This window comes from Cupressus sempervirens, chromosome 11 (genome assembly GCF_028749045.1).
Source record: "Cupressus sempervirens isolate cs-2001-9-10 chromosome 11, ASM2874904v1, whole genome shotgun sequence".
Lineage (NCBI taxonomy): Eukaryota > Viridiplantae > Streptophyta > Pinopsida > Cupressales > Cupressaceae > Cupressus > Cupressus sempervirens.
In genome coordinates this window covers 580,352,170-580,369,098 of record NC_143128.1, presented here as the reverse complement: position 1 = coordinate 580,369,098, position 16,929 = coordinate 580,352,170, and the positions used below count along the sequence as shown (strand labels likewise).

General features: G+C 35.4%; 1 protein-coding gene across 1 annotated transcript; it reads right to left on the bottom strand.

Annotated features, from left to right (window-relative positions):
- Positions 1-212: 212 nt before the first annotated feature.
- LOC149530986 (large ribosomal subunit protein eL21z/eL21y-like) lies at positions 213-5,336 on the bottom strand. Its single transcript, XM_089809440.1, has 2 exons — positions 4,938-5,336; positions 213-744 (listed from the first exon to the last, which is right to left on the bottom strand). The coding sequence occupies exons 1-2, from the start codon at positions 5,172-5,174 to the stop codon at positions 487-489; spliced, it is 495 nt and encodes a 164-aa protein (XP_089665566.1). The 5' UTR covers positions 5,175-5,336; the 3' UTR covers positions 213-486.
- Positions 5,337-16,929: the final 11,593 nt, after the last annotated feature.

Below are 16,929 nucleotides of genomic sequence, written 5' to 3'. Positions count from 1 at the left end.
GAACAAGAAAATTAGACAATGAGAGAACTGAAGCAAGAAAGTTACCAAATATTTCCATAACCATTTACACAATGATAAGAAAACTAAAGCCAAAGAAAAATAATAATAAAGACCCACGCCTCTTTCAAACTCTTTGCATTTACTATAGGCATAAGCCCTTCAACTACCTCCATCAAATAGCTCAGAACGCGCCAAAAGACCAAAGCAAGATATGATCACAAAAGATGAGGTTGTTATCTCTAGTTCAAAGCACCAAAGTAGCACAATAAATCTTGTTCAACATCTAAGGACACGGATATTCATGTCCAGCTTTATCCAGCGCCTTGCATTTCCTATTGAATATCAATATATCATTTGTTGTATCAAAACATAGTAAACAATGCATGTAAAGAAAACTGAATTCCTCCATTTAAAAATCACATACAATCTGCAAAAATTCATCTGGCCTATAAAAATAATCATCCTCAGACAATTACTTTTACAAAATCAATATCCACCCTTCAAGTCATTAACAACATCGTATGGAATGGGTGTGACAGTCTCCAGAGTAGCACACTCAACAATAAATCCCGGTTTAGGTCCCTCAGGTTGCCTCTTGGTGCTGATAATCTTGCCAAGTTTTTTTGCCTCTGCCTTCAATTCATCATTTTTCTGTACCCTCAACTTAAAATCTTCTTGACATCGCGATGGTTGGACATGCTCAATTCGTACATGTATTCTCTTCTTGATAATCCTATTACCCACCTGTACATTAATTTAGAATATGTTGTCAGCAAAAAAAAAACCAAAAGGCAACAAGCTCCAAAACCTTTGAAGTAATTACATGATACCATATTTTATCAGAAAAAAAAGACGGATATAAAATTAAAGGACCAAATTTACAAAACAAGGATTAAGTAAGTCGGTTCTAGATAAACCCTAGCATTTATGAACTTACTTGCAGATCAATGGCTATGACAACGGTTGACTATGCTGTAAATAAAATCAATGGAATTATCAATCCAAAAAGACGATCCAAAAAGTGTAACAAAGTCCAAGGAGAAAACTAATATAACTTGAGGTCCCAAAAAGACCATGACAAGTGGATTCAAGGCAGCTAAGGACATGATACAACGGATATGTTATAAATAAAATAAATTGAATGAACAATCCCAATTGAGCATCCAATGAGCATCCAATGACTGAAAAAAAATTGAAGCCAAAAAGTGATACAACTTGAGGGCACAAAAGGACCATGTTAGGAGGAGAGACAGTAGTCCTAGTGTTCATAGGACTCAAGGTGCAAAGAAAAAGAAAGGTCACCAACATAACAATACTATTATAAATGCTGCAACTAAATCTAAAATCTATTAGCAATTGCTCCGCTATAGAAAGCAGTGTTGGGATATGAAGCCCAACAGTAACATGACTGTTGGTTCTCCCTCAACTCTTCATATTTGGAGAGCTCTTTATAATGGTTGTGTACAGCCCATGTAATTGTATTGATTATTGATTAATAGCAATTCCCTGCTTAAGTGTGGATGTAGCCACAGTTGTGGTGAACCACGAGAACTGTGTACTTGTATTTTGTCTTCTTCATGTATTGTTTATTTCATTTCTCTGCTCATTTAATAACTTACAATTGGTATCAGAGCTCAGGTTGAGGCTGGAGCAGAGATGGAAGAAAATGAAGTTGATTTCATCATCAATGAATTTCTTGGGGACTTCAACTTGGTAGAGGATGAGGTTGTGCCGGCTAAGAGCAGAAGAATCCGCCATGTGCACTGGTGGAATGGCTGGGAATATAAGCCTGAAGCTGAACCAGAACATTTAAAAGCTATTAAATCTGAGCTTAATGCAATTCTTGAGCGCACGGGCTTGCATAAGAAAGTTGTCATGGAAGAATTGCGGAAGCGATCAAGAGAAGACTGGCAAATCTATAAAATGTCTGGTGTTGGCCTATTATAAAATGCCTTCTCTCATCTCTGGTTCCGACCTCATAGACACAAATAATTTTGCATCCAAAGTTCATAGGATGCTGCAATTAGAGAACTTTGAAGAGCATGCCAAGTTTCCAATAGAAGAAAATGAAAGAGCAGATGAAAAAAGTCTGCTTGGAAAGAAGAAGGTGAAGGGACAGATGAAGGTGCAGAAATGTGTTTGACATGATAGAAGACACCATTGAAAGAAGAGGCCTTGCATGTTGCCAAAGTTGTTGCTCAACCTGGAGATGAGATTGCTGACAGGACACAACCGATCAAAGGTGATAGCATTTTAGTCTCTTATGACATCGGCTTTTGGTCAAATGATGGATTGGGAAACAAGGATCCTGTAGACAACTTGCAGATGTATGGATCACGCGGGTACCAAGCCGGTGTGGATGAGGAGGGGCAGGGAAAGACCCCGAATAGGGCTCTTGCAAGGATTACACCTCACTCTGTCTTGGAAGGTTTCCCTTGCAACGCATCTAACATATATGGTCGGCTGAAGGTCCACGTCCCATTAATGGTGATCATTCTGATCCAAACACCTGGTCATTGTTGTTTGGAATGTTTGGGAGATGTACCCTGCGTTATGACCGTTAGTGCCAGCTTCTTGGACAGAAGTCTTTCCTCACATGTTCGCCTGGGCAACGAAAGTGATTTCTATGAAGAGTTTCTTATACTAATGCACATCTTCACGGAGAATGGGCACTCATGTCTCAATGGGAAGCTGAGTTTCATTGACGATAAAAAAAAGATTCTTTTGTGCGGACAAGAGGTAATAACACAGATGACGAAGGGCAGAGGAAAGTAAGTTGGAATCAATCTCAGGGAAAAATACAGTAGTGATGGAGTATGGCAGCACGATCCTATTGGGATCATTAAATTTGATCCATGGCAACAACAATCCTGCTGGAGTGCCTCCATTCTTGACAGTGATGATGAGAGGTTCATCGTGGAGGCTAAGAAAAAGGAGCAGAATGTTGGTAAAGACCTTGAGACCAGAGCTTCTGTCAAGGATGAAGGTCCTATTTTTAAGAAATCGAGCCAGGCATTTATCGACTGGGAGGAGCCAGTGGTAATAGCAGATGTGCTATGTGCTGAGAATAGGATTGATAAGACTGGGCGATACAGGGGGAATGAGAGAGAAACTAATCTCCACTTGGCAAGAATCGATGTGTCTTATTATGCGACCAATTGTGAGTGCTTTGTTCCCCGGGCTATGCTCATGGATTTGGAGCCTGGTACCATGGATAGTATGCGGTCTGGACCATGAAGCATTATTCTTGCAGTTGACAGGGATACTCCTGTAACAAAGGCAATTGAAGAACTAAATATAGAGGGTGATGCAGCACTAAGGTTGCTGAGGGAAAAAGGAATGGAAATTCTTGTTGAAATAAACTCACCGCAGGTTGTTCCTTGTCAATTTCAAAACATTGGCTCTATTAATTCAAAACTACTAACCTATTACAACACTAACATTGGCTTGGTCATTAGTGTGGGAAATTTGGTAACCAGTTTGGATGGACGAGGTTTTTCCCAAGTGCATGAAGCCAACCGTGGATTTAATTTGCAGAGTAATACTCTGCCTAATAAACATTTCCCAGTTGTACATTGTGGAAACAAGCTGCAGTTTTGTGATGATTAAGGTGGCTTGAGCCAGACCTCAGAAGCAACTGGTCATAATAATAATGGGGATGCTGTCTTAGAAGAGAACAACCAGAAGAATGGCATGAATTATGTGGGCTGCATGTTGCAGTACAGAGGAGATATTTATAACTGATGTGGAGAAGACTCATCAGGGGTGTGTTAGAACAAACCTTGGCAACCTTGACTTCGTCTCAAGGCCTCATTGTCCTATGAGATTCAAAAAGGTAGCAGGGGATGCAGCGATGCATGGCTGTGGCAGTTGGACTTCACGGTGGAGATTGTTGGGATATGAAGCCCAAAAGTCACATGACTGTTTGTTCTCCCTCAACTCTTCGTATTTGGAGAGCTCTTTATAATGGTTGTGTGCAGCCCATGTAATTGTATCGGTTATTGATTGATAGTAATTCCTTGCTTGATTGTGGACTTGGCCACAGTTGTGGTGAACCACGATAACTCTGTGTACTTGTATTTTGTATTCTTCGTGCATTGTTTAATTCATTTCTCTGCTCATTTAATAACTTACAAGCAGAGTATCCAGCCTTCTGTAAAAGTATTAGTATGAATTATCTTACTGGCTACTGAATCTTGTACTGGCTTTTTAAAGAGTTTATTTAAGATATGAAGTCCTGGGAGCTTTTTCTGTTGGTATTCTTTTATGTGAGAGTCTGAAGATGGGGTCCATTGTTTCAGACACCAACTCTTCCAAAGAGAAGATTCCTCCTTGTTTGGAAAGTCAATCATCTGTGCAAAAGTTTCTGCATGATACCAATACACTGAATATTGCTCTGCCTCCAGAGGACTAGGAGGAACTGTTTTGCCTCATAGCCTGTTCTCTGAAAGTCTTTTCATATCGAAATCAGGCTGTCAATTAAGGCAGCAGCAGATGAGGAGGAAGCAGCAGAAGTTGTGCCAGTGTCCCACATGGACCAGCTTGGAGGAATGTTAATGACATGTATTTTCCTGGAGTAGCTAGCGGCATGCTTCCTGATCCACTAGACATGTGTGATATTCCCTTACGAGGTACCAGTTAAGCTATGGCAGAATCCATACCCATTGGTGTTTTGGCTTCATGGATGTCATTTGCAGAAACTTGAAGAAAGTCTGTACCCTTGGTGGATCAGTTGAAACATGATAAGGCAGCTAAAGTTAGTGGAATGTTTCTTTGGCACTTGTGTGATCTACTAGATATGGAAGGTCTATCCTCAGATTTTGCCCCCATTCTTTAAGTAAAGCAATAGTGTACGAGCATAGATTGCAGACAAACCCATGAAATGTACCAAAATGCAAGGGAAGAAGAAACATTGGTGAGGAAGATGAATCACCTACTTGTTTGTTCATTACAACACCAATAGCTCTTTTGGTGATGTTCCATACGACTCCAGTGCGGCCATGGTAGAACTTGTGGGGCATGCCCTTGTGGATGCTGCCATTTACTTTGATATCCACATACTGTCCTATCTTATATGTCCTCAGATACGTGCCAAGAGGCGCATAGCCATGCCTCCTGAAAGGCCTTGCAAACAGATCGCGGGTTCGGGCGCGAACTCCGTGTCCAGCTGGCATACTTGTTCTCCTCCTACTCCCTTCTCTACAGAGATTGCAGCAGATGAAGGACAAGATTTGCCAAGAGTTTTTCTTTATAAACCCTAATTTCACTTCCAAGATATGTTCTGCTTTGGTATGGGCTCGTTAGGGTTTCTTGCAGTTTTATGTTTTTATGTGGAGGGTTAAAATGTTTTAATAAAATAGATATGTAAACCTCTTCAAGCACTCTCCATTAAAAATAAAAAAATAGTTATAAATGTCAAATGGAATATGTCAAAATGTTGATAATGGAATATTAAGAACATGTTTTTGTTAATTGTTAGTAACTTAGCAAAATTTAATAATGACATAATAGCTTGGTTTTTTAAAGTAATATTAGATATAGATAAAATCTAATGAAATAATATTATTAATTACGTGAATCATATAATTTAATTTTTAAATTTAAAATTAAAAATTATCAATATTTTCTAATCACTTTTAACATATTTGATTTAATATATAAAAATAATAAGAATAATTTTAAATATTCAAATTATATTTCTAATATGTAATAGTTATAATTTTAAATAAAATATTGTGTAATAATAGAGCATAAATTTCTATGCTATAAATTTTATTATAATTATCAAACATTTTTTAATAGTTTTATAGTACATAGATAATTTATTTTTATAATATTGTTGATGCATTTGGAAAATCTCACTGTGGAGTGATCATAGCTATAACACCGAATCAAACCAACCAATTGAGACAAAATATTTGTATATATATAATTCAAATTGTGGAGAAGTGAATGCAATAAGGCAAGTACAAAAATACATTGTAATGCAAATAGAAATTTATGAATATTATAACAATAGCTGTAAGAAAGCTTGAGTCCCTTCTTATGCATGAATTGAATAAATATAGACATTTAAAGAATGCTCTAAAATCGTAGAGTAAGTTCTTGTAAAAATGTTTTGTGTAAGAGCTAAGTATCAAAATATACAATATTTAGAAATAGTTATTAAAATATTAAAATTAAAATGTAATTTTGTATGATAAAAAAAGTTCTATGTAAAGCCTTTAATATTTTATAGATACTATTTCTGTTAAAAATTTAAGAATATCCTAAATTAAATAATAAAATAGAATTTTAAATTAGTTACTAAAGCTAATTTGAGTGAAAAGTGGTAAACAATAGGCAAGAGCTTACAACACAATTGTAACTTGTGAGCCTCTTACGTGGGAGTTCTTGGGTTTGAATCTATTCAAGCTAAACACTTAATAATTTATTTATTTTTTTAAATTATTATTAATAAACGGCCAAGGTCTTGATAATTTTATTAATATAAAGATAAAATACGTCAGTTATCTCTGTTCAAACCGGCATTGGTAGGAAATAACAGAGAAGAAAACCTCAAGTCTTGCCCAGGAAAAAATGTCCTATTGTATTATAGCTTCAAAGGGGCATACCCCAATCAAATATCAAATAAAATCAAGTTTTATTAGCAGCTTAGGGGGAGGAACCCCAGAACAATTACATGATTCATAATTCAATAACACCTATGTATTGAAGGAGCTACTACGGTCTTCAAATAGGTACATATCCACCTTATGCTGCCTTTCCTTCCACTCTGCTAAAAGCATACAATCTTTCTATTATACTACTCAATGAAACATAATTAGAGACAAGTAAAAACTATATATATAAATAAAAGCATCCTTATGGCATCTCCAATTTATCTTGGTCAGTAACCTACAAGAAAACAAAGCCATCTAACAGCCAATCCTAATAGAGATTGACATATAATAAACACTTAATAATAATTAATTTCACACATAATAATAATTAATCTAGGTCTTGGTCGTTTATTGGTTAAAAAAAAAGAAAAAAGAAAAAAAGGTAAACAAAAAAAAAGCTAAATTAATAAAACTAATCAAAGCAAAACTTGAAAAAAATTAATATGTCTAAAATTGAAAAAAAATTACTTTGTATAAGCTCTACTTCTTTATATGTGCTTTGTTGTAACTAAAATTATCAATAACACCACCAACGCTATAAATTAAATCTATTTATAGAAATTTATGAACAATTTAATAAAATAATTAAAAATAAAATTTAGAAATAAAAAGTTTATAAGCAACTTATCAAACAAGATAGCAAGAGTTCTGCCTATTGTTAAAAAAAGAGAGTTAAGAGTTGAAAAAAAATTGCATAACACATGTCATACTTGTAAAAAAAATTTAATAATAATATCACAATCTATACAATAAATTCTTTAAAATTGTGTTAAATATATATAGAATAATCTTAATACTTATATTTTGTGGAGGTTAATTTTTTTAAAGATAGAATTTATATGAAATATATTTATTGAAGCATAATATTAATCGTTCTCTATATTATCTAAAAAGAAAAAAAATATTAGCAAAAATATAACCAACCAATTCTAAAAAAAGACGAAGTATTTAAAAAATAAAATTAAAATAAGATAACTCAAGAACATTACAAACATAATAATACCATAAATTATATTGAATTTTTAAAAGAAAAAAAGAAAAAACCCACTACCAAAAATACCACTAGCCAATTAGAAAAAAGAAAAAGCTTTAAAAAAATAAAAATAAAAATAATATAACTAAAAAACATTATAATTATAATATAATATTTTAGAATGCACTCAAACTAATTATAGAAAATGAGGTGAAAACATAAGTCTCTGCAGATGGGACTAACAAGAGATGTAATGACTAAGTACTTGTCGTATTAGTATTGTAGTAAAATAATAAATATAAAATATAAAATAATATTTTTATTATTTACAAACTTTACTAAAGTAAAATGTGAATTTTATAATTGATTTTAATATTTAAAAATAACATTGTATTAGAAATAATAAATCACATTATAATATTATTCATTTGACTTTCAATTATTTATAATATCATTTTTTAAAATATTTTATTTTTTATTGTTCTCATTTTATTATTAAAATTATATACTACCGAATTGTAACTATAAACAAATTAAAACAATATGTGATAATAAATAAGAAATCAAATTAAAAGAAATCACAATTAAACTTAAATAATAATTGAAAAATAAATAATAGAATATAATCAATATTTTTAAAATATATTATAGTTATAGATGTAATAGTTTTTTATATCTAAAATACAAGTTAATAAATTAATTTGAAATAAACATTTACTATATTGCATAATAGTGTATACATATAGCTTAAAATATGGAACTAAAATTGTTATATTGGAGAAATTGTTGCTATTATATAGATACAAATTCTAAAAATGTTAGTTTTTTATATTCTAAAAATTGTCCATATAAGAGTAAAACTTTTGTAAGCAATCACATAATCAATAAATAAATTTCACAATTCATTAACTTAAAAAATATGCATGTAAACTATAAAAAAGTATTAAATTTTCTACATATTTAATTTTAATTCATAGAAATTGGTATGAAAAGAACTATTTAATAACTAGTTAAGAGCAACAATTCAAAAGGTGATGCAATAGTACCTAGTCTATCATTACAACATAATTTATATTATCATTTATATTATACTACTCATAAAATTTAATTCAATAAAAAAATTATAACATAATTTAATTTAGTTATTTTTAATTCAATTGAGTCTAGTATTTTAAATTAAATTATTGATGATTAACATTTGGAAAAATTTAAAAGATTGTAGTGGTTAAATTTATATATTTTTATTTGAATTGAACATGAAAAAATAAATATACAAAAGATTTATAATTCTATTAATTTTGGAAAATTAAATATCTTAATTCGAATAAGTGATCTTTTTTTTTTAAAATCCATCCATTGGAATTTTATACCAACCTTAACAAAAAAAATATTTCTAAGAAATTTCATAGCCTCACAGTTGTAAGCTATAATATAATATAATCATTTTTATAAACATTTGTACCTAGTGTATATTAAAACATATATCCTTTATCCCTGACTTTTTTTTGTGATATTTTAAATAATAAGTACGAATTTAATTTCTAATTGCTTGAGAAGTGACACTCCCATTTTCATTCACAAATACGTTGTAACTTTATGTGTGAGACATATTGCATAGCTCGGGAAGGAGTCAGCAGTAGAGGCAATTTGACCAATATTACTTGTAGTTTCATAATCAACTAGGGGTAATTAGGGGATATGGGATCGGTGGTGCTTGCTCCATGTCCTCAAGGAACATTCTTTGTCATTATTGACATTGCTTTTATGTTATTGGTTTTCATATATTCTGTTCAAAAGTAGTTTTGTACACTGCTCTCAATACAAAGCTTTGTGCCACACTAAAGCTAATCAATGTCTCCAAATCGGCCTCAAATTCAAGGCTACCTTGGCAATCTTCAAAACTCAAATTCTGGGGTATGCATATGGAAATTTAGAAGATTTGGAATAGGCTTTGGAACAAAATGGGATACCTATGAGGCAATCTAGGCAACATGGGCATGGTTGAATCCAGTACTAAACAAAAGATCCATAAATGCTCTAAAATTAACAAATATTCACCCTTTGACACTAGAGAAAGAATATGTTATGATCTTGGTGGGTAGCCTTCACTAGCACCTCAAGATTTTGGTGCAATGGTTCATACCATGTGGTATTAGAGCCTCCACCCAAGTTCGAGTCTTAGAGCGGGTAGTATCATCAGCATTGTAGTGTTCATCTAGGGCTCATATGGCCAAGGGAGAGCCCACCGTATGGGTGAACATCTAGCCCAGAGTCTAGACTATGGAGCATGGTGGTGGGATGTTATGATCCTGGTGGGCGGCCTTCACTAGCACCTCAGGGTTTTGGTGCAATGGTTTGAAACAAAATATATGATTCATTTGGATGAAATTGGCCAAATAATAAAATCACTAATTAAATCGACAAGGCTTTTTTAGCATCTCTTGTTTTGGGCAATGCAGTCCATCTCAATAGGGTTTCACTATACTCACCAAAGCTCTGAATAGGGGAAAGGAGCTAAATCTAGTGAAGTGGTGAAATCTACAGGAGGTATGGATGACATATCTATGAAGACTCTGGAGAGGGTTTTGAAGAGTTGAACTAGCTCCTAGGGTAAGAAGTGGTTGAGTGACAAGGTGGACTAGAACCTCATAAAGAATCGAGAGCTTAATTTCTCTAACTTTTTAATTTAAAAATAAATTTTACCCCTGACAAAACTCTTATTAGCCAATCATAAATAAGAAATTATGAGTTGAAAAATAATTGAAAAAGAATATGTATTTTGAACTTTAGATCTGTGGTCAGAAATCATCTACACCAATGAAAGATGATAGGAAGTAATACGTCCATTCAAACACTTTTTTATTAAATTATTTGTGATTGGTTCATTCTCCATTTATTTATTTAGTTACAGATGTCTTGTTGACAGCACATCTCCACGTTCTCACCCATTCTAGGAACCGTTGCATCATAGTTGCCCAAAACTGCACACTTGACACCCAATATGCCAGTCTTATAACAATGTTTAAGAAAAAAGATATCCCTCTCCTTAATAAACGATGTTCAAAAACTATTTATCATGGTAAGAAAATTAAAAGGTGTTAAAATCCCCCAATTTAAGTTCAAGTTTAATTTTTAAATTAATCAATTTTATTTATAGAATTTTTAAAATGAAGTTTTTGATTACGAAAAACAGGATTTAAAAGGGCCTTGAAACCCAAACATTACAAAGTTTAGACAAAAACAGAATGCTTAAAGTAACAAAAGAAACCTTGAGCAACCACTTGAAACAATTTCCCAAACAAAAGATATAGCTAGGAAAAAGCCAAGGAAGTAAGACAAAAAACCAAGGCTAGCCATGAAAAGCCAGGGCGCTCAAGTGATGTCTCTTAGCATTTCCATTGCACTTATCTCCAGCTTCGATAGTCTACCAATTGCCTCCATGTTTGAGAGTTCTTGGTCAGGGGCCAGGGTGTCCTTCCTCATGTTGGATCTGGTACGCTTCCTTGAGATATCATCAGGGGTCTTTGCCTTTGTGCTATGGAGGGCAAGATCCTCTCCTTGTTGATTCTTTACTCCTCTACATTGTTAATAAACAACTTAATATTCTCATTGGCCTCTTTGAGAATATTATAGCTTTGTTCCACTATAATTTGTGTTGAGCTCTCCATCGTTTGGACCCTATTCTTGACCTCCTCCACTCTATTGTCCATGCTCATTTCCTCCTCCATAGTTTGGTTCTTCAAGCTGTAGTTCTCCCTTTCCAAGCTGCTCACCCAGTATTTGAGCTCTTGGATTTTATGGAAAATCCACTTGGTTGTGTAGAAGTTGTCCACCACATTGTTTTTGGCATTATTGAGGATGTCCATATCCAGATACTCCTTGGAGAAGTCACTAAAAATCACCAAGGCAGGGTCAATCAACTCTTCCATTTGGATTTTACCCTCTTCATTTTCTTTGACGAGAGTTCTGATCAACTCACGATTGATCCCCATTTTAGTATAATTGGTGTCAAAGTTTTGCCACACCACATTCCTATCCTTCCCTAAGATCGAGCATCTATATTTGGTGGAGTCGATGCCTCGAAGCCCTACTCATGCTCCTCTCTTTCTTTCTAGTTGATGTCCCATTCCACCCCCTCCAGCTCCTCCCCCTTGACCTTAGCAATTTTCCTTTTCCTACTCTAGGAAGTCGTGACTTTGTCCTCTTTGTTAGTCGACAATTTGATGGCAATGCTTCTCTTGCCCTTCTTCCTGTCCAAGCCTTCCCCATCTCTTAGATCCTCCTCTCCATCTGCACTTTCTTCCCCCGTATTGATGCCTTCAACTCTTTCATTATAGTCCCTATTTGAGGAGGTGTCAGGGCCTTGTTTGGGGTCGGGAAGAGCTTTTTTCTCCTTCCTTTCCATTTTGACAATTATTTTTCTCAAGTCACACTATGGGGAGTCATCCCCTTCAAAGTTTGTTTGCATTTCAAGGTTGTCCTCTATATCAGAAGGCAAATAGTCCTCTTCCAATTCTTCATAATCCTCTCTGTCTTTTTTGCCCTCCTTCTTATACTTAATTTTTTTACCCTTTGCCCTAGCCTTGAAGAATTCATAGATTAATAGTAAAATCCCCTCATGAAGCATCAAATTCCTAGTATGCTTCTCTTGATAATCATTAATGTTCTCATTCATAGAAGAGCATAGGTAGAAGGGGATAGAAATTTTTGCCCCATACCTAAAGTGGTTGAGTAACATGAAGTGGTGAGTGCAAAGGCGATCAAATCTAGCATCGAGGGAGATATATTTGATGATAACTAGCAGCATGAATTTCCACAACAGCTTGATGGAGCTTGAAAGATAACGAGTGCCTCTCTTCACCAATGCCTTTTTTTTTCCTCTTGATCCTTTGTAAATTCCACCACCGCTTGTCCTAAAAAATTCCTATCTCTGTAGAATTTCTTTCCAATAATGGCAATGCCAGTAATAGCAGAAATTACATCCTCCATCACCGTAAAATCCACCCCATCAATTTTAACTATTCCCTCCCTCACTCCAACTTTTTACCATATTCTAGGTAATGGATGGCTTCCAACCATGGAGTTGATCTATGAAATTTGTCATTTCCCCTTTCTTTAGAATGATCCAAACCTTGGAATGCCTTTGCCACTTCTAGGCTTCGTCCTCTAGTTCCCTCATGTGTCTTTGCCCCACCACAATATCCTCCTCTGTGCAAGCTCTATAGCCAGTATCAAAGCCCTTCAAAACTAGAGAAACTTTGGCACGCCTCATTTTCTTAGATCTTTTATCCGCCTTGTGAATTTTTTGCCCAGAATTGGTCCTTGAATTCAATTGATAGATATTGTAGATGTGAGAAGTATGAGTGCTATCGTACTTCCAAATCACAATCTTGCACATTCCCCATAAAACACTAACAATCATAATAAATTTACACATAATATTTCTGACCACTTCCCAAAACTTATTAACAATCATAATGGCCTTTTAATGATACCCAACCTACCTAGGATCCTTTCCCTTTTGATTAGCTCATAAATGTCTGATGGGATATTATAACCATCTGTCCATTTAGCCACTTCATTGTACTTTACTTCCTAGTTAGCTAGCTTGTTTTCCACCTAATTAGTTTCTCGGTACTCATGTGCCACATAGATTTTTTCAAAGGACTTGAGATGTTGGATGCACTCATCAATGGTATATGCAGTTGTCCATGTTGGCTTATTCTGCTCATTTAGGCAATCAATAATATTTTTTGAATCTCCTTCCAACCAGAGATATTTTAGTCTCATTTCTTTTGTCATTTTAATAGTATGGTGAGTTGTAATGGCCTCTGCATAATGATTAGTTTTTATTCCAAGGGGCGCAACAATCATAGGAATCCCCCTACCAAAAGCATTTATGATGATGCCTCCCACCTCAATCTTTCTTGGGTTGCCTTTAGCTGCCCCATCAAAATTAGCCTTATGTCATCCCTTAGGCGGAAGAGACCAACTGCACCCATCCCTCTTGCTATTGTTTTTATCCTTAGTACCGAGAGAGGGGATAGGGCCTTTGATATTGGTGTAGTTTTCCATCAAGGCATTAAGGCATTTGTGAAAAACAATATCTGCCTTAGTTTCTTTATCCCTGAAAATTTTGTTGTTCTGTTCTTTCCGGACCCCCCAACACACATGGGGTAATGTCCAGTTCCAAAAAACCATGGAATCACTCCCTAACATACCAAGGTTCCATTGATCAAAAAGCTCCAAAATGTTGGATGGGAAGCACCAGGACATGTTGAAAAAAGATAGGAAAAGAGACCATATAGTACTAATGAAAGGACAGTGGATAAAAAGATGATCAACACTCATGGTGATTTTTACATAAAATGTATTTGTTGGGCATCGTATTACCCCTCTTGGTGAGGTTGTCCACTATGAGGATACGATTTTGGAGCATAATCTAGAGGAAGATGTTAATTTTTGGGATAAGCCCCGGGTACCAAGCTTTGGCCCACACAAGGGTCAGGCCATGATTTTGAAAAGTCTCATACCTAGAGGGCCACTATATAAATGCCATTCACAGTCTCCCCCTAGATGATGGAATCTTTGTTATGGGACAAAAGAATATGCCTAACCATGTCCATCAATGACTTGAGCTCCTGGGCCAACTCTGCCAGATTAATCCGCTCATTACGATTCCTATAGTCACTCACCCTGCTCCCAAATCTTTCTGAGTAAACATTGGCCCATCTGTTAAAAGGCTCAATATCCCATAGAGGGCTAGAAACAAGTCAGTCATCATGCCAGAAATTAATATCTTCACCATTACCCAATTTCTATTTCGTTTTCTCAAAGGCTAAGCCTTTAGTCCTTAGAAGGCCATTCCAGATATTAGAGCCTCTTGGGTCAAGATCCCTACTAATGAACTATTTAATATTGAGGTTTGCAGCATACTTAAACATCAAAATATCTCTCCATTCACCATTGTTATTAAAGAGTCTCCAAATATGTTTCACTTGAAGGGCACAGTTGAACTTTTTTAGCTTTCTAATCCCCAAACCCCCTTTCGTCTTAGATCTGCAAATGTTATCCCAAGTCACTAGAGGGTATTTCTTGTTCTCGTCGGTGCTTGACCACATGAAATTCCTTTGAATAGCTTCTAGATGATAAGCCACCTTAGAAGGGATAGAGAAGAGGCTAATCACACAAGGGGTAAGTTTTGCAAAGTAGATTTAATCAACAATACTTTACCAGCCTACCTCTGAGTGATGACTTTCCATACCGTTAGCTTCCTATTGAATCTGTCAATTAGATTGTCCCAAAATTTGATAGGAGGTTTATTCCCCAATGGGAGGCCTAAATAAATGGAAGGGAGGGCCCCAATATTACAACCCAAAATGCCAACAATTTTCTTTTGTTTGCCTAAAGTGGTGTTAAAGAAGAACACTGAACTCTTGTCCTAGTCGATGAGTTGCCCAAAGGTCTTGGAATAAGTATTAAGGATGCCTTTCGTGGTCCTAGCTTCTCTCACTGAGGCCTCGCCCCCCAAAATGGTATCATCCACAAACTACTGGTGAATGAAAACCAAGAGACTAGAAGAAGTTTTTAGACCCACAAAATCCCCTCTACTCCTTTTGGAATGTATGAGCCTACCGAGACCTTTAACTAGAATGATGAAGAGGATAAGGGATAGAGGATCACCTTGATGGAGCCCCCTTGAGGATTTTAAGAAATCAAAGGGGGTCCCATTCACCATGACCGCAAAAGAAGGGGTGGAAACCAGTTGTGAGATGATCATTCTCACTCTAGCATTGAAGCCAAAAGCTTCAAGAATTTTGTCCATAAACCCCTAGTCAACCCTATCATAGGTCTTTTATAAATAAAGTTTGAGCAAAAAACTCTCCTATTTTCCAACTTCAAGGGAATGAATAACTTTGTGAACCTCAATGATGGAGTCTAGAATTTGTCTATCAGGGACAAAACTCAACCGTTGAGGTGCAATAATCTTGGGAAGTAATTTGATAACTTTTTTAGTTAAGACTTTCGTAAAGATCTTATAAAAAGAATTACAAAGGCTGATTGGTTTCAAAAAGCCAAAAGAATCCGCACCAGCGACTTTGGGGATTAGAACCAAAAAAGTAGTATTAATTTCTTTCAGCAGGTTCCTGACACCAAAAAATTCATGAATAGCTTTGACAAGATCAAATTGAATAATATCCTGATACATCTAGAAGAAAAAGGTGGGAAAACCATTAGGGCCAGGGGCCTTCTTAGTTGACAAAGCAAAAATGACCTCTTTAATTTCTGTAAGCTTAGGGATAGCCACTAAGACCTTGTTTTGAGCTTCACTAATAACATTGGGAATGGTGTTAAGAATGACATTCTGGTCCACTTCTTGAAAGTTAAGATCTTTAGTAAGGATAGAAGAGAAGTACCTAATAGCCTCCTCCACTATCTCATTATTTTCTTTGATAGTTCCATTTCCCTTTTTGATCTCAAAAATTTTGTTGGTAGCCCTGTGTTTCATGGTGGAAAGGTGAAAGAATCTAGAGTTTTTTTCCCCTTCCTTAGCTAGATCAACCTAGATCTCTACCTCCAAAACATTTCCTCTTTCCCCATAATGTTGTGAAGATCAACAAGGATTTCCTTCTCAAAGTTCATCTTGATATCATCTTAACCCCAGGTTTGGATCTATTCCTGCAGCTTAGCAAGCTCCTCTAGAATCCTCTCTTTGTCATAAAAAATATTACTGAAGTCTAGTTTGTTCCATTTTCAAATTTCTAACTTAATAAATCTAAGTTTCTTAGTGACCTTATACATGGTTGTTCCATCAACCTCAATGCCCCAAAACTCCTTGATTTTGTCATACAGGCTCGAGTGCATCAACCACATCTTCTCAAATCTAAAGGGGAAAGCCTTCTTTCTATTTACTCTATCAAGAGTAAGAGAGATAGGAGAATCATCCAATCGAAGTTGCACAAGGGATGAAAGCTTGCACTAGAAATGACTCCTCCAATCCAAAGTGATAAGGACTCTATCCAATCTCACTTGGATGCACTCTAGACCAATTCTCCTAATGGACCAGGTAAATTTACCTCTCTCGAGATCAACATCCAGAAGGGCCAAATCTCTTATCAAGTTGGCCAAGTGTTCCCTACTATCCACATCAAGCAGAAGGCCACCAAACTTCTTAGAAGCCAAGAGAGGGGTATTGAAATCCCCCATAACAATTCCCTTAGAATCGCCCAGCTAGGCAACCAAATCATTAAAAAAAAAGTTCCAAAAAATTCTTCTGCTATTCTTAGTGTTGGG

Coding starts and splice junctions, on each gene's coding strand:
- LOC149530986 (XM_089809440.1), bottom strand. CDS start 5,174: ATGCCAGCTGGACACGGAGTTCGCGCCCGAACCCGCGATCTGTTTGCA. Junction 745..4,937: donor GTGTTGTAATGAACAAACAA/GTAGGTGATTCA, acceptor ATTAATGTACAG/GTGGGTAATAGGATTATCAA.